Source organism: Geotrypetes seraphini, chromosome 3, assembly GCF_902459505.1.
Source record: "Geotrypetes seraphini chromosome 3, aGeoSer1.1, whole genome shotgun sequence".
Taxonomy (NCBI): domain Eukaryota; kingdom Metazoa; phylum Chordata; class Amphibia; order Gymnophiona; family Dermophiidae; genus Geotrypetes; species Geotrypetes seraphini.
Window position 1 is genome coordinate 68438823 of NC_047086.1, and position 23735 is coordinate 68462557.

The 23735-nt window shown below is 41.8% G+C and overlaps 1 protein-coding gene across 1 annotated transcript in view; it reads right to left on the reverse strand.

Moving 5' to 3' along the window:
- Positions 1 to 404: 404 nt before the first annotated feature.
- Positions 405 to 23735, reverse strand: part of LOC117357656 (elongin-A-like) — a 108866-nt gene continuing 85535 nt past the window's right edge. The window contains 2 exon segments of the mRNA XM_033938539.1: positions 405 to 647; positions 2315 to 2445. Coding sequence (XP_033794430.1) covers positions 586 to 647; positions 2315 to 2445 — 193 coding nt within the window. The 3' untranslated portion in view covers positions 405 to 585.

Below are 23735 nucleotides of genomic sequence, written 5' to 3' on the forward strand. Positions count from 1 at the left end.
GAGATTCCACAAGGAAAACAGCAGCGCAAACACAAAAGAAACTGTGGAATTGATGATCCTGTCAGAAGTAATTGCTGCTTTTTATGGGGATGGGCGTGGATGGAGGTAATTCCTTGCGGGGATGGGTGGGGATGGAGAGGATTCCGACGGGGACAGGTGGGGACAGAGAGGATCCTGGCGGGGATGGGCAGGGATGGGTGGGATTTCTGTCCCCGCGCAACTCTCTACCTTACGTGTCCCTGTCCCTATGTTCCTTCCATGCGCAAAATCTCTTCACTTTGTCCCTGTCTCTTATGTTTTTCCTGCTCTCCCCTGTGAGAGAGAGTACAAGGGAATATTGGGAGTATTGCAGCACCCACAGACCTGGCACCTAGGGTTAAAAAAGAAAAAAAAAAACCAAAAGCAAGTTAACTACATGGTTTATTTTTTTTCCATTCTCAAATCAACATGCATGCATTCTTCAATGTATTTTTTTGAAAAATATGCACAAGTGAATTGTTTGACAATTTGAGGTTTGTAAAGATCTTCAAAGTTAATCCAGTGTTAATATTAGATGTTCAGAGGACACCTGATGTCATTTTTAATTTACCGGGGCCCAATCCTATTCTTGAAAGCTCTCATTGTTCTTGCCATCATTGGTGCAACTTCTACAAAGAAACACATGTCAGTTAACATTAAGGATGAAAGGGATTTTCAAGTGACAAAAGGGGGGGGGAAGTCATCAAGGGGCACTAACCGATTTAGCATGCACTAAATACTAAGACTCCCATTGGAATATATTGAATATCTTAGTAGTTAGGGGAAGGGGGAATTCATCAATGGGCACCAAGGCTTAGATTCTCAAAAATTTGCGTTAAAAACCGAAAGGCCACTGTCGCAGGCATTGTAGTAGCAATTTTTTTTTTTTTTTTTTTTAAGTGAGTCATTGTCCAAAAAAAAAAACAAACAAAAACCCAACAAAAAACATTCATGCAAACGAGATTGGCAGAGAGTAGCAAAGATTTGCTAAATTTGCATGTGCCCATCACTGGCGATAGCAATGGGCACATGCACAGAATGAATGCAAAAAAAAAAAAAAAAAAAGAGAGAGAGGATACACCCAACAAATCGAGCTATCAAAGTCAAGCAACCCTCCCCTCGACAGTGAGAGAGATGCCCACTCTCTCCCACCACCAAATCCCCCCTCCCCCACACACACCCTCAACAGCAGGAGAGATGTCCACTCTTTCCCGCCACCACACAACCCTCCATGCCTCAAATGACCCCCACCCTCTCCCCCTTACCTTACTTAGATGGTTGGCTGGAGGGATGCCTACTCTCTCTGGCCAGCAGGCCCGCCTATTCAAAATGACGCACTGGGATGCACTGGGGAGGGGCTCGAGGCTCTGATTGGCCTAGGTTGTTTAAGGCCACTCCTATGGGTGGGGCCTTAGACATCTGGGACAATCAGAGCCTCAGGATGCACCGGGGAGGGGAAGGCCCACCATTTTGAAGAGGCAGGGATGCTGGCCGTAGGGAGTAGGCATCCCTCCGGCCATCCTTCTAAGTAAGGTAAGGGAGAGAGGACAGGGGTATCGGAGGCACGGCGGAGAGTTGCTTGGTGGTGGGAGAAAGTTGGCATCATTCCTGCTGCCGGGAGGGGGGGTATTTGCAGCAGTAGAGAGTGGGCATGTCTCCCGCTGCCAAAGTGATGTTGGGGGGGTTGCTTGGAGGCAGGAGAGGAGATGCAATGTCGGCTTTTAACAAGCACACATAAGACATGCCTTTTCTCCCACAAAAACTACTATAATTCATAAGACACTGCTCAAATATATGACCTCATGAAGCGTGCTTTCACCACTCCCACTATAAAAAAGAAGACTAATTTATGTGAATCAAGTAATTTTTATTTTGTTTCATTAGCCACAGTCAAAACACACGCGTCGAGATGCACTTTTAACAGTGCTGGCACCCCTGGACCAATCACAGATTTTTTTTGATGCTAAAAACCAGCACCGCTCTCTGAGAATGACTCGGTGATGTTTAAGAATCCACTGGAGTGCTCATTTCAATATTTAAGAGCCCATTTGCACAGCAGCATCGGAGACTGCATGAAAGCTCGCTAAAGACCGCGATCAGCCATTTTGATAATCCACCGCTAAAATGCACGCAGGCTAAACCGACAGGAACCAGTTTAGCAACCACATTAATGGCAACCTTAAGTTTTGAGAATCTGGCCTTAAGTATACGCTTCTGTACACATTTTTAAGAATCATCCAAACCAACTTCTATAGGGGAGGGGGGGGGACATCTCTTCTTTTTCAGGCTAACTTACTTTTTACAGTTTTCTTTGCATCAAGACTTGCCCCATTCGGTTGAGTGCTTGGGGTTGTGGCTGTGCTGCTGTGACCGGATGAATCTGAGCTATGTGAAGTACTACTTTTTTCTTTTTCCATTTTCTGTATTCTGAAATACAAATCAGGATTCAAGCTTTCAGCATTGTTGTTACATATTAAACCCGCCCTAGATCGCTATAAAGGTCGTTGCCTCATAATTATGACTGGAGTAGCAATGCAGATAACACAACATTGGAAGAATTACGATCGTCTTAACTTCTCTTTCTGGTGGGAAAATTTATGTTCCACATAAAGGAATGAGAAGATAAAATGCGGATACATTGGGGCATGGTAATATATTTAAATTGGTTTGGGGCCCATTTGGTTATTTCTATGCACATCCAGGGTGGGTGAAAATGTTTTGTTATTTATGATGATTATTTATTGGAAGGGAGGGTGGGATAAATTGATTGTGCATAAATACTTGTGAGTTGTATGTGCTTTCACGCTTTATTGTCTCTTATTAACCTACTAGTATTTTAGCCCGTTACATTAATGGGTGCTAGAAGTCTGGCCGGCTCCCTTAGTCCCTTGTCCCCCCCCCCCTTCCCTTCCCGCGGTCCAGACTCCAAACCTGTCTGCAGCACTGTACACATGCTGCTTCGTGGCTTTCTACAGTCCTGATTTATTCTGGCACATCCCTGATGACATCATCAGAGATGCGGCAGAGCAAATCAGGGCAGTAGAAGGCCCAGAAGCAGCATGTGTAGAGTGCTGCAGACAGGTTTGGAGTCTGGACCGCGGGAAGGGAAGGGGGGGCCGGTCAGATGTTGGGAAGGGATGGGAGACCGCGAAAAACTTACTGTTTTTTTGCCACGAGAGAGCAGGCAGTCCAGCACTGGCGGCCAGTCCTGCGGCGAGTGTAGTTAGGTGCTGGAAGGCTGGGGACTTGCGCATGCGCACTCCTGCCACCAAAGACATACACCTCACGGATCAGGGAAAACGGAACACGCAGGTAGGAGTGCGCATGCGCGGCTAGGGTTTTATTATATAGGATACATTGCACTGTTAAATTTTTGAAACTTAATAAAATATTTGAAAAGACAAGCTTTCAGCATTCTATCTTTCATTACAAGCACTTCGATCCGAGTATGCAGACTAAGATTTTTTTTCCCTACACAAAAAAAGTTAAAAAAAAAACAACCAATAGGTAATGCATACAGTATGTAAATTAAGGGCAGAGACCAACAAACTATTATTTGTAAGACAGTAGCACTGTAATATTAAATGACAAGATGAGGGAAAGTATCTGTTTCATCAATAAATACTGTCTGCTTACTGTCCCTTCATCTTATAATCATACCAGTAGTGTACAATAAATTAACATACAACTGGAACTAAATACAGTAATGGTTACTGGAAATTGTCGTTAAAGTCCCATATCTAGCCACTACACCTAAATGTAACTGTCCTTGAACTACTTTTAGAAAGGTGTGACCTAAATACTAAGAGGACAATTCTATAAATTGGTGCCTCAGCTTGGGTACCCCAATCCCAGTACTTAGTGCCCATTCTATAATAGACACACCAGAGGAAGTATCAATACATTGAGGATAAGGGTAACAGCAAGAGGGTGACCAAAATCAAGATTTTCAGTTTTGACCAGCACTATACAGGTCTAAGGAGTAACCTAATGGTTAGTGCAGTAGACCAAGAACCAAATGACCTAGATTCAAATGCCACTTCAGGTTTTTAATTGTAAGCCCTCCAGAAACAGAAAAATACCTACGCACCTGAATACACCAGGACACCTGCAACAGGGCAGGATTAACCAATAGGCATAGTAGGCACGTGCCTAGGGCCCGAAATGGTCAGGGGGGCCCAATGAAGGAGGGCATCAACATTGTTTTTTCCAAACCAAGATGGGCCCCTCCAGCATCGATCGGCAATGCAGGCCCCCCCCCTATCGATTGGTGACACAGCCCCCCCCCCATCGATGGAAAGTAAGACAAGCAAGCAACATGGGTAAGAAAGGCAATGGGAACTGTAATTTTGCAAGCGGTGCTGCTTGCCCAAAACTTCCCTCTGATGCAGCTTCCTGTTTCCGCCTGGGCGCATGGTGGGGTGGGGCGAGGTAGGGGCCTAGTGTACTTGTGTGCCTAGGGGCTCTCGACGAATTAATCCTGCCCTGACCTGCAAGTCTTAAGACTACTGAAGTGATGTGTATTCTATATTTTTCTGTTTCTGGAGGGCTAACAATTAAAAAGCTGAAGTGGGATTTGAACCTGGGTTCCCAGATCCTCAACCCACTGCTCTAACCATTACACTACCCCTCTATTCTTCATGGACTTCTGTGTGGGCATTTTTTAAGATGCTGTCATATAGACATCCATGTCCCTTGTTTTCCCCAGTTCATAATTTAGATGTTAATGCAAAACACCACCTCTTAAATCTTCTTTGCACCCAAAATTTTCAAGAGTAACCAAGCTCAACTAAACATAATTAACTAATTATTAATACAACTGGGAGGTATTTCAGTCTAAGGGGGAGAGGGACCTTGGGGTTATAGTGTCCGAAGATCTAAAGGCAAAAAAACAGTGTGACAAAGCAGTGGCTGCTGCCAGAAGGATGCTGGGCTGTATAAAGAGAGGCGTAACCAGTAGAAGAACAAAGGTGTTGATGCCCCTGTACAGATCATTGGCGAGGCCCCACTCGAGTATTGTGTTCAATTTTAGAGACCGTATCTGGGGAAGGACGTAAGAAGACTTGAAGCGGTCCAGAGGAGGGCGACAAAAATAATAGGAGGCTTGCGCCAGAAGACGTATGAGGAGAGACTGGAAGCCCTGGATATGTATACCCTAAAGGAAAGGAGAGACAAGGGAGATATGATTCAGACGTTTAAATACTTGAAGGGTATTAACATAGAACAAAATCTTTTCCAGAGAAAGGAAAATGGTAAAATCAGGACATAATTTGAGGTTGAGGGGTGGGAGACTCAAGAGCAATGAAAGGACATTCTTCTTTACAGAGAGGTGGTGGATACTTGGAATGTGCTCCCGAGAGAGGTGGTGGAGAGGAAAACGGTGACGGAGTTCAAAAAAGCATGGGATGAACACAGAGTATCTAGAATCTGAAAATAATAGTAAATATTGAAGAACTAAGGCCAGTACTGTGTATGGCCGTTTGGGGGAGGATGGGCTGGGGAGGCCGTCAATGGCTGGGAGGGTGTAGATGGACTGGAGTGAGCTTTGACGGAGACTTCAGTAGTTAGAACCTAAGAACAGTACCGGGCAGAAATAGCTAAGGAGAAGAAAAAAAACAAAAAACAAAACCCCAACAAATTTTTATATTGAATCAGGTTGGGCAGGCTAGATGGACCATTCGGGTCTTTATCTGCCAATATCTACTATGTTACTATAATAATAATAATAATAACAACAACTTTATTTTTCTATACCGCCATAGTCAGACGACTTCTAGGCAGTTCACATCGAAAGAAGGCTGGACATTCAGCAAATTACAAATGTGTGAGGGGAATGTTGCAGAAGAAAGGGGGGGAGGGAATGTAAGCGGGGTTGAGAGAGGAGGGGATGTGAGAGGGGGTTGGGATTGCCTGAGAGATTGTTTCGGGTTTGTAGGGGAAAAAAAGCGTAGAGCGAAGGTCAGTCTGTTTAGGTGATGAATTTGTCAAACAGAGTGGTTTTGATAGATTTTCGGAATGCGTTGTAGGTCTGTCTGGTTTTATTTATGTAGTTTGCCAGCCAGGATTGTTGTCTGTTAGCTTGGAACATGAAGGTTCTGTCAAGGAAGGATTTGTATTTGCAGCCAGTGATTTTAGGATAGGTGAAGATGTTTTTGTTACTGGTTGTTTGTGTGGGGTTGTGTAGAGTGAAGTGTGTTTGCAGGTAGGAAGGTGCTAGGCCCCAGATTTGTTTGAAGCAGATGCATGCAAATTTGAACTGTATTCGTGCTTCCAATGGTAGCCAGTGCAGTTCTTTATAGTATGGGCTAATGTGGTCTTTTTTTCTCAGTCCGAAAATTAAGCGAACTGCAGTATTTTGTACTAATCTCAGCTTCTTTATTGTTTTTTGTGGGATACCCAGGTAGACGATATTGCAGTAGTCCAGGGTGGATAGGATCAGCGATTGCACCAGTAACCTGAAGGATGTTGTGTGAAAGTATTTTTTAATAGTCCTTAGCTTTCATAGTGTATAAAAGCATTTCTTCACTGTTAAGTTTGTGTGGTCAGCCATGGTCAAGTGCGTGTCTAGTGTGCTACCCAGAATTTTATGTTTTTGGACATCGGCTATTCGTGGTCGTTTATTTTTAATGATGTTATCGTTATTTTGTCATTGGGGCTTGCCAAGAAGATTTTTGTTTTCTCTGTGTTTAATTTCAGTTTGAAGTTGATGGTCCATTTTTCGATTTCTATCATTGTGTATGAGAGGTTGTCTATAATTTCAGTTGAGATGTCATTTAAGGGGATTAGGATGGATATATCGTCTGCGTATATGTAGTGTATTAAGTTTAATTTTTGTAGTCGGTGACCTAAGGATGCTATGTAGATGTTGAATAATGTAGGTGATAGAGGGGAGCCTTGGGGTACCCCTGACGGGTTTTTCCATGGGTTGGAGTGATTTCCGTTGCTGGCTACTTGGTAGGATCTGTTTGTTAGGAATTCTTGGAACCATTTCATTACCTTTCCCAAGATTCCCATTGTGTCAAGGCATAGTAGCATAATTTTGTGGTCTACTAGGTCAAACGCACTGCTAAGGTCTAGTTGCAGAATCAGTGCGCTTTTGCCTTTGCTGAAGAGATCATAGAGGTGATTTAGTATGGAGGCTATGACCGTTTCTGTGCTATATCCTTTCCTGAAACCTGATTGATGTTCGCTGAGGATGTTAAATTTGTCTAGGTAGTTTATTAGTTGGAGGTTGACCAATCCTTCCTGTAGTTTTGTGAAGAGGGGAATGCGTGCTATGGGTCTGTAGTTGGATGTCAGTGCTGTAGAGGTTTTCTGATCTTTGGGGATAGGTATAATCAGTATGCGACCCATGTCTTTGTTCAGTGTTCCGTTTGTAAGGGCTGTTAGCCAAGTGAATAGTTCCATTTTGAATTCTGGAGGAGCAATTGTCATGATTTTAGAGGGACATTCGTCTAGTAGGCAGTTTGATTTGTTGTATTTATTGAATAAATTTAGGAACTGATGCCAGTTTGGGAATTCGAAGTGGTCCCAGGTCATGTCTGCTCTGGTAATCTGGTCGTGGGGTTCGAGATAGTGGAAGATATCGTTTGTGGGTGTGAGTAGAGTTGCTCTTAGATCTGTTATTTTGTTTTTAAAGAAGTTAGCTAGGGCTTGGGCAGATGGGGTACTCTCATTGTCCTTTTTCAGGATTTTTGTTGTGTCTTTTAGAGTTTTTACTAGTTTGAACAATTATTTGCTGTTTATTTTTTCTGTACCTATTTTTTGTGCGTAGTGTTTTGTGTGTTTTTCTCTGATCATATTTTTGTATGTTTTCATTTTTTGTTTCCAGGTTGTCTTATCTGTTTCTTTGTTTTTTTCCCAGATTCTCTCCAGTTTTCTTAGTTCCTGTTTATTGGTTAATAATTCTGAGTCAAACCATTCATTTGATCTGTCTTTCTTTTTGTATGTTTCGTAAGGAGCTATTAGGTCTAAGAGTTCTTTACTGAACTTTTTCCATCTTATAGGGAATTCCTGTATTTCCTTGGTTGTAGGGCGAAGCTCATAGTGGGCTTAGAATTCAGTTGGGTTTATAATACCTCGGCTGGTTATTGTTTTCAAATTTTTGCTTTTGTGTTTCGGCTGGGAATTCTGTTTTTGCCAGTGTAAGTGGAAATTGCCAATATAGTGATCCGACCAGATGCATTTTTCCCAGGATCCTGTATAATATTGTATTTTGGGGCCTAGGATTTCTTTTTGAGAGAAGGTAACTAAGTCAAGTTTGTGGCCTTTTTCATGAGTTATTTCTGTGTCTGGAATAGGGAAGTCGAGTGACATTAGGAAGTTGGCGATTTCGGTTACTTCTGGCTTTCCCTTTTGTTCTAAGTGAATGTTTATGTCCCCTAGTAGTAGATTGTACGGGACTTTTAAGGTATTAACAGTTAGGAATTCAAAGAATTCTTCTCTGGCACTTGACCACTTTTTGGGAGGGATATAAAATAGAGTTGTCAGTGAGTCTTCTAATTGAGCATTAGTGATTTTGCAGGTTAGTATTTCTAGGTTTTCTGAAGTTTTGGAGTCTGTCTTAGTGTAGTTAAAGGTTTCTTTTAGTATAATCGCTAGGCCACCTCCTTTTTTCCAGCTTCTTGATAGTGGGAGTATTTTGTATCCCTATGGTAGGATTTCTTTCATGCTGGATGTTTCCAGCACATGACGTCTACCTCTTATGTATTTTAAAACAGACTGTATTCTGTCCTACAATACATGTGTGAGAGACAATCTGTGAGATTCTGAGTTGAATATCCTTTCTAAAATTCTGTTCCATAAGCACCACCTTATGGAATAGCACCAAGTGCACCCAGGTGCCTTTGATGCACATAAAGTAGCATAACCTCTAGGCACCAGTTTATAGATTGCCTCATAAATAAAATTCACAATTTTATCAAGTTTTATCAATAGCTAATAAATATAAGTAAAATTCATGGAAACACCCTTACTCTGTCAAACTAAATACATTTTTTGAAAAAGCAAAGCTTTGGAAACAATTAGGTTAATGAATGTTTTATAACGTACCATGTTGCCGGGGAGGGGGGGGGGAGGACTAGCAGTCCTAGAAGCTAGTATCGTAAATGTGCCATAGCTGTAGGTTTTGTCTTTACAATATTTAGTTGATGGAATTTTGAAGAGGATCTTTTTTGGGACCACACAGGCAGTTTGGATGAGATTTGCCTACTCTTCCCCCATTCTATGCAGCTTTTCATGTTCATTGTGGATGTCTTGAAAACCAGCCTAGCCGGTTGGTTCAAGGACAGAGCTGAGAACCTTTGTACTACAACATAACTCGAGCCTCTATAAGTCATTAGATAAGAACAAAACTGGCTAGACTGGATGTTTCCGAGAACACAAGTATGCCCTCTCTTTAGAGGTCATTGTAGGTCTTCTACAGGTACATTCTTTCCAATTTTTAATAGTTTAAAAGTAAGATGTCAAATTATTTACCATCTAGGTCTCTGCGTTCCGAGAACTCAGAGTTATTAAAAAGAAATGTTAATCTAAAATATGCTGAGACCAGTAAAATTGTGGAATTCACTTGTCGATCAATTACGAAAATGTCACGACAAGAGTAATTTCAGAAAACTATTAAAAATGCAGTGGGAGGGGGGTATATCTTTTGTTTTGGTATTATTCCTGATGATAATGTTGGATGGGGGAAGGAATTTTATTTTTTGTATAAATTTTGATTGTTTATAAGTACTTATTTGATTGATTATTATTTGTATGTGAATTGTATTGCACTTTTTGTTGTTGGCATTAAAAACTAAATAAAGTTTAAAAACGCAGTTATTTGTTAATGCATTTTTCTAGGAACTGATCTTTGTAGTTGTTCTTTTGATGGGCACTTGATGTGATTTTCTGATGATTGTATGTTAATGTTTATTTTATTTTATTCGTTTTATTGAATTATGTATGTAACGATATGTAAACCGTTTAGGTTTAAACGGTATATAAAACTTTTAAAATAAAATCTATAACTTGGCCTCAGAAAGGATCAACTTCGGTTCTCAAGGGTCATAGAAGATCTATCTTTCAGAACATTTCTTTCCAACAGAAAAACTAACCCCCTCTTTTACTAAGGTGCGCTTACCGATTAGCGCGTGCTAATTGAATTAGGACGCTCTAAATGCTAATACGTCCATAGACTAACACGCACATGTTAGCATTTAGCGCACGTTTAATTGGTTAACGCACCTTAGTAAAAGAGGGCCTAAGTGAGAGTTAACGTAGTTTAGAAAAGGAGGTGGAGAGAGGGAGTAATTTCCTATGTACAGTTTACGATATCTTTATATGGGTACGGATAAAAAGACATACTGAACACTACATAGGAAATCAATTCTCCCCCTCCCTATGTACTCATTTATTTGCATACCAACACTTTTAGCACACATTATCTCATATACTTCTTTGGATTACAATTTTATAAAGATTTTTAATAAACATTCCTGAACCTTGTACATTCCATTCTGCAGTTCATTTTTGTTCATTATGTTCGCCTTTTATGGCAGATGTGTTAGATTTCTCTTTGTTTTGCCTAGCACACATTATCTAACACATTTTATTCCTATGGCCTTGCTGCAGATAATGTGTTAAGAGTGTGCTGTTAATAAATAGCCCTTCTCATGTTATAGTAGCTTACTAGTTCTGCATAAGTTCAAGTCACATTTGACTATATCTTCTTCAGGAAGCAGGGAAAAGCTTGGCTCTTCTCCCAATCCTTAATAGAAAGCTCAACTAACTAGCTACCATGTTTCTCCAAAAATAAGAACAACCCCGAAAATAAGCCCTAGTCGCCGGCGGCAGCAGCAGCACCCCCCCCCTCTCTCCACAGAGCCAACCTATCTCTCCCTCCTATCCGAACTGCGAGACTAAATGTACCTTAAAACAAACCGGCAGCAATGTAGACAGGCTCCTTTGCCTGGACCGTTCCTCTGCCACACTGCTGCTGATGTCATCAGGCTGCGAAGGAGCCTGTGTATATTGCTGCCATTTGTTTTAAGGTACATTTAGTCTCACGGTTTGGATGGGAGGAAGAGATGGGTTGGCGGGGGGGATAGCAAGATGCTACACGGGGGATGGGAGGAAGGGAGAGATAGAAGCTGCAAGGGATGGGAAGGAGGGATACAAGATGCAAATGTTCTGCTGCACAAGGGATGGGGGAGAGGGGAAGAAAGATGCTGCCCATGTTGGGGAGAGAAAGGAAATAGGAAGAATTGGGGTGGAGGAGAGGAAGGGAGAGATTATCATTGTACATGAAAAAATAAGATATCCCTGAAAATATGACTTAGTGTCTTTTTTGGGGTCCAAAATTAATACAAGACAGTGTCTTATTTTCAGAGAAACATGGTAGTCACATAACAAGGAAAGTAAGACCAGCTGCACATACTGTAGCACGACTTGCTTACCCACTCCTCCTCTACCTTGAATCATTTTCCTGCACCTTTTCTATGTCTTAATTTTTCCTTAAGTTAGTTACCCCTATTTTCTATCTAACTCCTGTTATTCTATCTTATCCATCTGTTCCACCTCTACTTAAATCCCATGTGGTCCATTAAGATGTTTTACCCTCCCTTTTACGAAACTGTAGTGCAGGCTTTAGCGCAGGTCAGGGCGATAACAGCTCTGATGTTCATAGAATCGATGAGCGTCTGAGCTGTTACCACCATGGCCGGTGCTAAAACCGTGCTATGGTTTTGTAAAAGAGGGGGGTTAATTTGTAATTATATTGACATTGTAAGTAGCATACAGTTTTTATTTGAATAATTTTTACTGCTGGAATTGCCTATAAAATTTATGCTTGGCTTATTCTTGCTGTATACTAACTTGGGTGAAATTATTTGAGAAATTGGAAAAACTGGGATCGATTGAGTTATAGTTTTTGGTGGGAGTCTTTTTTAAAAAAAATTCTTTATTCATTTTCAAACGTACAGTAAGTGTATCAATGTGTTAAAACAAATAAATCATAAATATATCACTTAATAATCATCAAGAGTACACATAATATGCTATTAACCCCCACCCTTCCCACCCCTTCCTATTATATAATCAAATACATTGTACAATATATAATAATAAAATTATTAAATTATCCCCCTCATAATTGAACCTGTAAATCAAGGGAAAAAAATGTCATCTAATCATTTCAATATTTTGTTAATGGCTCCCACACATCTTGAAATTTCCTAAAACACCCTCGCTGTATTGCAATAAATCTTTCCATTTTATATATATATATATGACATACGGAATTCCACCAAAAAGTCTACTCCAATTTTTCCAATTGTAAGTAATCTGCTGAATGGCAACTCTTGTCATAAGTAATAACTTATTATTATTTGCAGAAATTTGACTTTTCTTCCTCATTGCCATATCAAACAGTACAGTATCATATGACAATGCTACTGGATTGTCTAACAATTAATTTGGTCCCAAATTGATTGCCAAAAAGTCATAATAAATGGACAATAGAATAATAAATGATCTAAAGTCCCTGCTTCGAGATGACAGTGCCAACATCTATTAGACTTAGAGCTATCCAATTTTTGTAACCGAACAGGGGTCCATAATGCTCTATGTAACAGAAAAAACCATGTTGTCTCATAGATGCTGACACTGTACATCTCATCCTCCAAGTCCAAATTTGTGTCCATTGAGACGCAGAAATTTGATGCTTTATCTCAATGCTCCAAATGTTTCTCAGGCCAATGTTTGGTTTCTTTTTAATAAGTCCAGTTAACAATTTATACCACTGAGCAGCCTGGTGACCCAGGAAATCCACCTGAAAACATAAGAACTCCATACTATATTGATCATTAAGGTTTTTCCACTCAGGGAAACCGGTCTGAATGGCCTGCTTCAATTGCAACCATCTAAAACTTTCTGATTTATTAAGGCCATATTTATATTGCAACTGTGAAAACTCAATTTACCTTTAGAGATATCATCCAATAAACGTATACCTGCTATCATCCAATGCTCCCAGGCGACCTTTTCTCCGCCAATTTGAATCTTGGAGTTTAGCCATATCGATTTGTAAATTGGAATAGTTGTTAAATTATTTACATAATGCATTTTGAGGTCTGGTGCCCCAAGAGCAGAAATGACTGGGCATCACTCCTGCCCAAGACAAGCTCCTAGATCACCAAGGACTTTTTGAGTTAGGCCTATGGGGGCTTTCAGGGGGAAGAGTTTCAAGTTTCAAGTTTATTAGGATTTTATATACCGCCTATCAAGGTTATCTAAGCGGTTTTTACAATCAGGTACTCAAGCATCTTCCCTCTCTGTCCCGGTAGGCTCACAATCTATCTAACGCACCTGGAGCTACGGAGGATTAAGTGACTTGCCCAGGGTCACAAGGAGCAGCGCGGGGTTTGAACCCACAACCCCAGGGTGCTGAGGCTGTAGATCCAACCACTGCGCCACACACTCCCTTAATTCTGTCTGCGGCAATCAGTGTTTAACACACTCACTACCACTGGAATATTGATGGGATAGGTCCTTCAATTAAACTGCATTCCAGTCTGAATAGATTGCCATTCACTGAAGAAAATAATGAGCTCTGAACAATCCAAAGCAAACATTACCTCTCAACCAGTATCAGATATAGCATGCATTAAAGATTCAGTGTAAAGAGAACGGCTCAGGAACTGTATTTCTTTGGCTAGCAGGTATGTTTAGCAGGGAGAGGAATATTTTAACCCAGTGTACCCCTGGGTGCCCTCATAACCAGTCCACAGCTGAATCTGGGGGTATTGAATACTGGTGGTATTTGCAAGAAGAGCAATCTTTAACTTGTTGTCAGACACTGCTTAAAGCACATTTATTTCAGCAGACCTTTTCAGGTTCACCCTTGAACTGGTTGCTTAGAGATACTTTGGGTGTTTGTGTATTTGAGTGAGTTGTTGGCAGGGGCTTTCCTATCTAGTGTAGGAAGTTCTTTTCCAACATGTGCTTTTATTTAAAATTGTACACCACTTAGATTGCATTGTAAGTTTGCAGTATTATCAAAATGAATAAATCTGGAGAGGTGTATCCCATGAGGCTAAGTCAGCACAAAAGGAATAGATCAGCTGGGATATCTGCTCTTGTTTTCAAAGGGAAAGAGAAAAATATTAAAAAAAAAAAAAAAGGATAAAAGTTAAGCTACTGCTAGCACACCATCCTGAAGAGAAATGCATTGGAAGCAGGAGAGCAGTGATATGATAAATGCTGAATACCTTAAGATAAGAAGTGGGACTCAATTCCTGGGTGCATTCTTACCTAACTAATCCACAAAGAAAAGCACTGGGAACAGGCAGCCATAATCTGTAGAGGCTAGAGAAAGACACAGTAAGAGCAACAAGCTACAGCACTTATGTCAAGGAGTAAAAGCCTGTGTCTATGCCCTAAAGACAATTCTAGGAGAGAACAGCTACAGAGGATAGTAGCCATTAGCTGACTTGGGCCAAAGAGAGCAACTTTCAACAGAGCAGAAGGGCGCAACATCCAACCTATTAGTAGAAGCTGCTGGCATAACCAGACCCCAAATTTGGGGTGGGCCCGTCTCCAAAATGGGTGGGCAAAATGTAATTTCTGTTGTGCCCCTCCCCCAACTAAAATATCAAATATCTGAGCCCCGCCAGCTGAAGACATCTGTGAAGACACCTCCCCAACTCCCTTCCGCGCAGCCCATTCAGCAGCAACTTAAGTGAACCTCTGGATACTGGCACCCAGGGCATGCATGAAAACGAGAAAACAAAGAGTGCGCTAGATGCCAGCATCAGGTGCAGTTCACCAAAGCTGCCATTGACCGAGCTGAGATGCAGGAAAATAGAATCTCTCAGGACACCAAGACTTGCACTGCCTCGTACCATTTTGATACTTTGTGCATCTATTCTACTTTTTTTTATGGACTGGACTGTTTGCCTTATTTTCATAGCACCATTTTAATTGGATTCTCCAAAAATGCAATACAAACGTGTATCAGAGGGCAATACTATAATGGGATGTCTTAGCTAGAGTCTATTTTTAGTTTTAATTTCCGATTAGCAACAAACACCACAACACAGAGTAAAACAAGCATTATAAAACATGAGTATATAGTTATGCCCTCACCCATGAAATAAGTTTTCACAAAATTACAGACTTATTTACCCAGCCCTACCCCCCTTCTGAATCCTATTGGAGCTGATCGAGTCCTTTTGCTCCAATATTGCCCCATCTCCCTCCCCTTCTTATCCAAGTTACTCGAACGTACTTGTTCACTGCCATTGCCTGGACTTCCTCTCATCCCATGCTATTCTGGATCTGCTTCAGTCAGGCTTTCGCCCGCAATCCATGGAAACTGCCCTTAAAGTTTCCAATGACCTGTTCTTGGCCAGATCCAAAGACCTCTACTCTTATCCTCATCCTTCTCGATCTGTCTACCACAGGGGTGTCAAAGTCCCTCCTCGAGGGCCACAATCCAGTCGGGTTTTCAGGATTTCCCCAATGAATATGCATGAGATCTATTAGCATACAATGAAAGTAATGCTTGCAAATAGATCTCGTGCAAATTCATTGGGGAAATCCTGAAAACCCAACTGGATTGCAGCCCTCGAGGAGGGACTTTGACACCCCTGGTCTACCACCTTTGATACTGTTGATCATCACCTATTCCTTGATATGCTGTCCTTGTTGGGATTCCATGGTTCTGCCCTCTCCTGGTATTCTTCCTCTCTCTGTAAAGACCAGAGTGGAATTGTCCAAATCAGAGAGATGTGCACTTGAAAAAAAGTGTCCTCCAATCCGTCTGATGATATGAAGATCTTTATTGTTCAAAACATCTAAATGACACATTCACGACTCAATGTCAATTTCGTTTCCGTCTTTTTAACATAATTTATAAAACTCTTAGAAATCTTGATTTGTGTTTAATCAAAAATTTTAATAAACTTGAAACTTGATACGTGGAAGGGCATTTTCAATAGGAAGTCCAAGTCCGACTTTGGATGTTTTGAGAAAAACATTCAAAAATCAGCTTGTCTGGACAACCAACCTTAGGATGCCTAATTTTGGGGCCATTTTCAAACTCTAAATTATCCAAGTTCAAAATGTCCAAACCCAAGCCATTTGGGCTTAGGTGGATCTACCATTATATTATACTGGCCAAACTTTTTAGTTTTTGGTGGGAATCCTTGTGCCAAATTTATAAATTTGAACACACGAGAGCAATACAATTGGGAACAAACAAACCAAAACTGCAGATATGTACAACGATGTAGGCGAATTTTATTGTGACAAGCAAACTATATATTAAAACCTTTCTACCAAACAGGGGACCCAACACGGTCCGTGTTTCGGACAACCTTCATCAGGGGTCCATGGTAGATAAAGGAAAAAACATATGTCACAACAAATATTGAAAAAGATAATATAAAACCAAACAGATGATGTGTCACGCCGAGAGTCTCTGCAAATAGTAAAAATCGCTAGACGTACTGTTGGTCAGTATTGAGGGGAACCATAGCCAAAGAAACCACAACATATAAATTCTGTAGCCAAACAAATCAAAACATATAAATTATAAACAAACAGTGGAGAAAAACAGACCTCAATACTGTGACTCCTGGGCCTACAAGGTACCCAAAAGAGTCTGTATCATCACTGGTCTATAAAAAAAAAAAAATAAATACTCCCCACATAAATATTTAAATCATGCACACCAATATTTTATCTGGATGGCTACAACTGTCCGATGCTTTTTAAGCCATACAAAAACTGGCGTGAAGCATTTATAACTGTTTCTCAGGCATCGTCCCAGATCAAGAAACATTTCAAATCAATTCCAATTGCTCATCTCGTATGTCCTGATCGGGCTCACAAAGGAACACAGCCCTGGTACGCTTCTACGTTGTCTTCTCCCAACAGGGGTCCACCTGTTTCGCTCCTCCAACGCTCTACATCAGGCTATCACCAGCTTTGTAGGCTACAATGATGGTAAAGAATATATATTAAGGCATGCAACCACATGTCAGTCTACTAATGTGGTTTATATTATAAAATGTCCTTGTGATCTTTTTCATATAGGACATCCATCTAGATCCTTTACAGTACGAATAACCGAACATAACTTGTTTGAACACTAAAAAAAAAAAGTCTACTCCATTGGTAGCACACTGTGTAGAAGAATAGCACAGTATTGTCAATTATGCTGGTTGATTGATAGAATCCCGGCATCTCTGAGATGTGGAGATGTAAGAAGAGTTATTGCAAAAGGTACAACAATGGATACATCGTTTAAAGGCATTACACCCCTCATGGACTATATACAATGTTAGAATGGCAAACTTTCTACTAAATGGAAAAGATCAATAGAGCTGTTATGATCACTGTGGTTGGTTCCTTTTGTTCTGGAGGGGCCTTTGTGTTGTCAGGATCAATCCAAAGCATGGGGTTTTTATATAATGTTTAGTGATTTTTGTTTTTATATATATATGTTATGTTTGAAAGAACCTTAGGACGCTGTCTGTAATTTTTAGCTTTAATGAGTGAACTTTATCTAGGCCTTTCCAGGCATGCTCTTCATCTAGAAGTTATACGATGATTGAAACAAGAGAAGTCTAGCAAATCCTATGCTGCGGTTGTGATGATGTCAGCACACTCAGCTTTGAATAGCTGAGCGTGACCATGTCTTTTAACTGGGCCAGTTGTTTAGCGGTGTGATTTGGATATAAAGTTCTTCAATTACCCCTGATGTAGCATATTGGAGCAGCGAAAACAGGTGGACCCCTGTCAGGAGAAGACAACGGAGAAGCGTACCAGGGCTTTCTTCCTTTGTGAGCCCGTTCCATACGAGATAAGTAATTGGAATTAATTTGAAATGTTATTTTGGTCCAGGACAGTGCCTGAGAAATGGTTATAAATGATTCATGCCAGTTTTATTACTGCTTTAAAAGCATCATACACAGTTGTAGCCATCAATATATAAAGTTTATTGGTGTGGAGCCTTGGAATTTAAACACACACTGAAGATAAAAAATTTAGGATATATATATTACTCTTGCGGCCATGGACCTACATCTCACATCGGAGATCACGGAAGCACGCAGTTGAGTGCGCATACGCGGCTAGGGGTTTTTTATATAAAAAACCCCTAGCCGCGTATGCGCACTCAACTGCGTGCTTCCGTGATCTCCGATGTGAGATGTAGGTCCATGGCCGCAGGAGTAAGCATGCGCGAGTCCCCAGCCTTACTGTTTCCCAGCCACCAGCGTTGGACTCCCTGCTCGCGGTGTCGGCTCCTCTCATGAGCCGCACCAGCGTCGGAGAAGGCTTCCGACGCTGGCAGGGATCGAGAGGAGCCCTGCGACACTCGCCCAGAGCAGACCAGACCGCGGACCTAACAATCCAAATTTTTCATCCAACCATGGCTGGATTGGTAGCATGAAATATTGTTACTCCTTGGGTTTTGGCCATGTACAAGTGACCTGGATACTGATCAGACAGCAAATAAATAAAAAATCCTAGAAAGAATCGAACACATAAGCATGTTTTATGTGGTTAATTTTATTTTGTGTGTAATTTCATGAAGCAGCAGCTCTCTGCAACAATGGATTTTAATCTTATTTGCCTTGAACATAATCATGGCTAACAGGAGCGTGCAGTAACATTTATAGCAGGTTTATTTGGTAGATGAGCTAAACCAGAGGCAACTAACCTCAGTCTCGCCAAGTCAGGTTTTCAGTATTTCCACATTGAATATGCATGAGATCTATATGCATACAATGGAGGCCATGCATTCAAACCTAATGCATACGCATTGGAGAAATCCTGAAAACCCCACTAGGCACAATTCAATAAATGACACTTAGTAGTTGATTGGCAATCGTGTCAAATGGTACAATTTATAGAATCAGGCCCTTTGTCTCTAGAAATATATCCAAAATATTTTTTAGACCCGGCTATGCTAATTGCTTTAACCACATAGGCTTTGGAACTCTGTGCCAGACAAACTGTGTCGAGTTAAAAAAAAAAAAAAAAAAGTGTTCTCTCTGGTTTCAATTGTTTCACTTCACTCGTCATATTTCTCCTCAGTTTTTGCTTCTCCAAACTGACGAGCTTTAGCCTCCCTAGTATTTCCGCATGTGTATTTGTTTTGTTAGCTCTTCTCTGTACCTTTTTTTTTTTTTACTCCCACTATCTTTTGTTGATATCTGGTGACTAGCATTGCACACAGTACCCTTTTTGTAGCTTACTGCAAAAGGGGAAAAAAAAAAAAGAAGAGTGGAAACAGCTGCAACTGTGTAACTCTAACCCTGTTACACTTCTCCCTCTGTATTCGCTGTGATAGGGGATTAACAGAACCACAAATATTGAAAAACCGCGAATAACTTTTTCATATGTTATTTGCTGTTTTCTATTAAAAACCATCGTGAATATGGTGAAACCGCGAATAACATGGTGGGAGACCTGGCCTGTTTCTGAAGGAGAGGCAAAACACGGTGAACAAAATGCTGTGAATCAGCAATTTTCTCTGTAAATGCTTGGACTCGGCGATTTCTCTATGCAAGTTGATGTAATTTGGGGGGGAGGAGCCAGCAAGCTACAAACCGTGAATAATCGAAACCGCAAATGCTGAAACCACGAATACGGAGGGAGAAGTGTACTGCCTTTTCTTTTACATCTATAACTCTCAAGAGATCACTATATTAAACATAGGAATTAATCATTTTGGCATCTCCCATGACAAGAGTATGTATAGAGGAATGCGATGTCCCCTTCGGAAGAGCTCTCTACTTTGAGCTGTTCCTCCTTTTCACCGTTCAAATATTTTCCTCAATGCATATAAGAACATAAGAACATAAGCAGTGCCTCTGCCGGGTCAGACCACAGGTCCATCCCGCCCAGCAGTCCGCTCCCGCGGCGGCCCAAACAGGTCACGACCTGTCTGTATCACCAGAAGGGGCTCCCTTGCCACCTTGGTTTCTCATTTAAGTCCTGTCTTCCTATCGAGGTCCTAACCCTCCGGTCTTGCACATGCACGACCTGGTTTGGTTTCTATACTCATTACCTGGTTAGCTTTCTATACTTGTGTTACATCCCAGCTCCTCCCTCAGTATCCCACGATCCCTTTATCCTTCAGGAATCCGTCCAATCCCTGTTTGAATCCCTGTACCGTATTCTGCCTGATCACTTCCTCCGGTAGCGCATTCCAAGTGTCCACGACCCTTTGGGTGAAAAAAAACTTCCTTGCGTTTGGTAATTCTTTTGTTCACTTTTAGTTATCTTGAGTTTATAAAATAGAGATGGTTTTTAGAAAAACAGTTGTTGGACTTTATTATTATTATTTTTTTTTTTTTTTTTTGCAGTGGCTTTCTTGCAGACCAGACAGTGAAGGCATTGGGGCAGTTACTTCCCTCCCTTCCTCTCCTCCCTCTGCCTGGTTTACCAGGACCCATGTTCTTCACAAAAGATGGTCCAACTGAGCAGCTCCTGGGATCCAGGGTTACACGAGTAAAATGTGAAAGTAAAAATAGCAGAGGAACAAGTCATCATAGGTACCATGGAGTGTGTTACAGGATCCCTGGCCTCATCAATGTTTTGCCTACACATCATTAGCATGAAGGAAACTTGATGGATGGGGCACAAATTGATTAGATAGGCCAAATAAACTAAAAAGGTTGCCCTCTGCCCTCAAATCACACCAGATTGGCTCCAGTGTGTATTAGGGATGGGCTGTTTACTACAAAAAAATGCCATTTGCCGCTATTGGTGCATATCCTTAAAGAATGCACATTACATGCCATGAGAATGCACATGCACAGTAAACATCAGAGTCAGCTACAAGTTCTCCTTCCTTATCAAGTCCCGGACACCCACACCAGTCACTCACCACACTTATCGCCATATTGTCAGCCTGGAATTTGGCGATGAGCTTGTCCCCTCACACGTTTACCAATTCATTCAGAAGCTCTGCCATCTTAATAATAATAATAATAATTTTATTTCTTATATACCGCCAAAGCCATAGTAGTTCGAGGCGGTTTACAACGAAGAAGGGCTGGACAATCAGTGAAATTGGTACAATGGTACAAACAGAGAAATAGGTGGCAGAGGAAAGTGGTACAAACAGAGAAAAATAGAACAATCAGTGAACGGTGGTACAATCGGCGAAGAATGGTACAATCAGCGTCTTCCTTACTGGCAGATGGTTAAAGAACATCCTAATGTGGAATGCAACGGAAAGTGCTTGATAGCAGAACCTCCCAGCCAGCTGGTCTGTGTCTTATTTATTTATTCATTCATTCATTCATTTTTATAGCCCGTCCTCCCCAGGAGCCCAGAACAGGTTACAAGGAAGCATACACAAAGTTTTCAGGAACAGAGATACGTCCATTACAGAGTCAACAGCATGCTACAGGATCAAAACACAAAGCTATAGAATCAATAACTCACAACTTATAGAGAATGTGACTAAAAACGCATGCTTTGCAGAATCTAAGAAAAATAAATCATAGAGTCACGAATGGGTATTAACACATCTGCAGTGAACGGTAGAAGAACTGGCTAGCAGGCACAGGTGTTCTGTTGAAATAAGGTCTGTCAAAGTATCAAGCCAAATCACAGCAATCAACCAGATACCGGTGACAGATCATCTGTGCCTAATCCACCTTTTTTGCCGAGGCCAGTACAGGCTTCTTACACTCTATCAATGGGTCAGTCACATGAGTCCAGTCAATGCAGCACTGCAGCTTCAACTGTAATTGGACTGGATATACAGCAGAAGATGCTGGTAAAAGCTAATGCCAGCCACTAAGCTAGTCCTGTAGGCACATTCCAGGGTACGGCGGCTGTAGATGCGTTTCTCTTTGGCTTTGATGAGCTGGATGACTTCTTAGCACACATTTCTCCACGACAGCTCCTCTGCTTTCCTGCCGTAATCCACAGGGTGCAAGAACATGAGTTGCTCGTGCAGCTTGTTCCTCAGGCTGATGTTCTCAGGTTTTGGACACCTCTTCCTTAGTAAGCCGTCTTGTTAGAGAGGATGAGATCCACCCTGTGCACTGCCCAGTAGAGTCGCTTGGTATATAGGACCTTGACCTCACGCTCTTCCATGATGGCACAGGGCCTCTCCCCCGTGGCTCGGCTCTGTAACCGCCGCTGCTCCGTTCCCTGGCCTCCACCACAAACACCATGAAAGCAACTTGTTGCTTTTTCCTTACCACCACAACAGCAGCAGCCGCCCTGCAGCTCATTGATGGTGAGGAGCGGCTGGGAAACCCACTGGCTGGCAACTGCAGAATGTGCAATGCCTCAAAGAACCCCTGCTCCGGCTTCCAAGGGCCTGCAAAATGTGAGAAATGAGCAGAAGCTAGCAGGGGTTTGCCTTCTTGCTTTCCACAAAGCCAGGCATATTGCACTCTCCTGTCAATGAAGAAGAGCAAGCCTGCCCAACAGGATCCTGCTGAGGAGACATCAGAGTTGTCTAGGATTCAGTACCTTAAGTGAAATGCCTACAGGAGTCACTCCAGGAAACTGGAGCCTGACGGCACAACACACTCCAGTATGGAGGAGGAGCCCATGCTGTGCTGGCCTGAGATTGGTAAGCCTTTGGCAGTCAAAGGATTCTGTATCTGCAGCAAATCCCTGACTACATGACACCAAGGACTGCCTAGGCAGGCACAGAGGAGGAGCCGGGAGCAAGCAGCCAGGTTAGGAGAAGCAGCCAGGAGTGAGCAATATGCAGCGGTAAGGAGGAGCCAGGACTGAACAGCCGGCAGTCAGGGCCTTCACTGAATACCCTGAAGGTCCTGACTTGCACCCCAAGTTGATGGCTAAAAAAAAAAAAAAAAATAAAAAATCCATCACTCCAGTACTCCTTCCTTCCCCCACCCAAGAAAGGTGAGACGTGCAATATTCCATCACAACAAAATCTCCACTATCACTCAGAACTTTGGTGTTGTGATTAAAACCCACTGTAAACACTATCCCCCGAGTAAAACACTGATAAACACAAAACTTTAGGGATAATTCTGAAAGATGGCCCAGATTTAGCTACCAAAACATACCGTTTTAAGCACTAATGTTAGAATACTAGTTTGTCTGCATTTATGTGCCAACATTTAGACACAACCACTTACCTGTATAAAGGTTTGCACCTAAATTTTGGTTCTTAACATGCGACACTTCTGTGCAGCTGCTAGTTGCACCCATGGCCCACACATGTACCCAGGTACGTCTCCTGTGCAGTTGTGTTCTATAGAATTTAGGCGCTAACTTTATAGAATAGAAGAGTAAAGAAGTCACATGCACAAATGCCAATTTCAGTAAACCCCTCACGAACTCGAGGTTCGCAAATCGCGGACTCAGTAATTTGCGGTATTTTCCGACTGCCTCTTCCTGGTACTAAAGTCATGGTTACACTAATCAAGAGCTGCTTTGAGACGGTATCTGGAGTATCAAACAGCTCCTGATTGGTGTAACCATGACTTTAGTACCAGGAAGAGGAGGTTGGAAAATGTGTCTGGCTTCGTAAGTACAATTTAAGCACCCGTCGGCGTCCCAGCTGCCCTCTCCTGCCTTTGATCAGCTGAAAAACTGTATTTGCAGTTTTTCAAAATTCACGGGTGTTCCTACAACGGAACCCCCCTGAATTTCGGGGGAGTACTGTAGTTATGCACACAATTGCAAGAACAGGCATTCCCCGAGTTACATACACCCGCCTT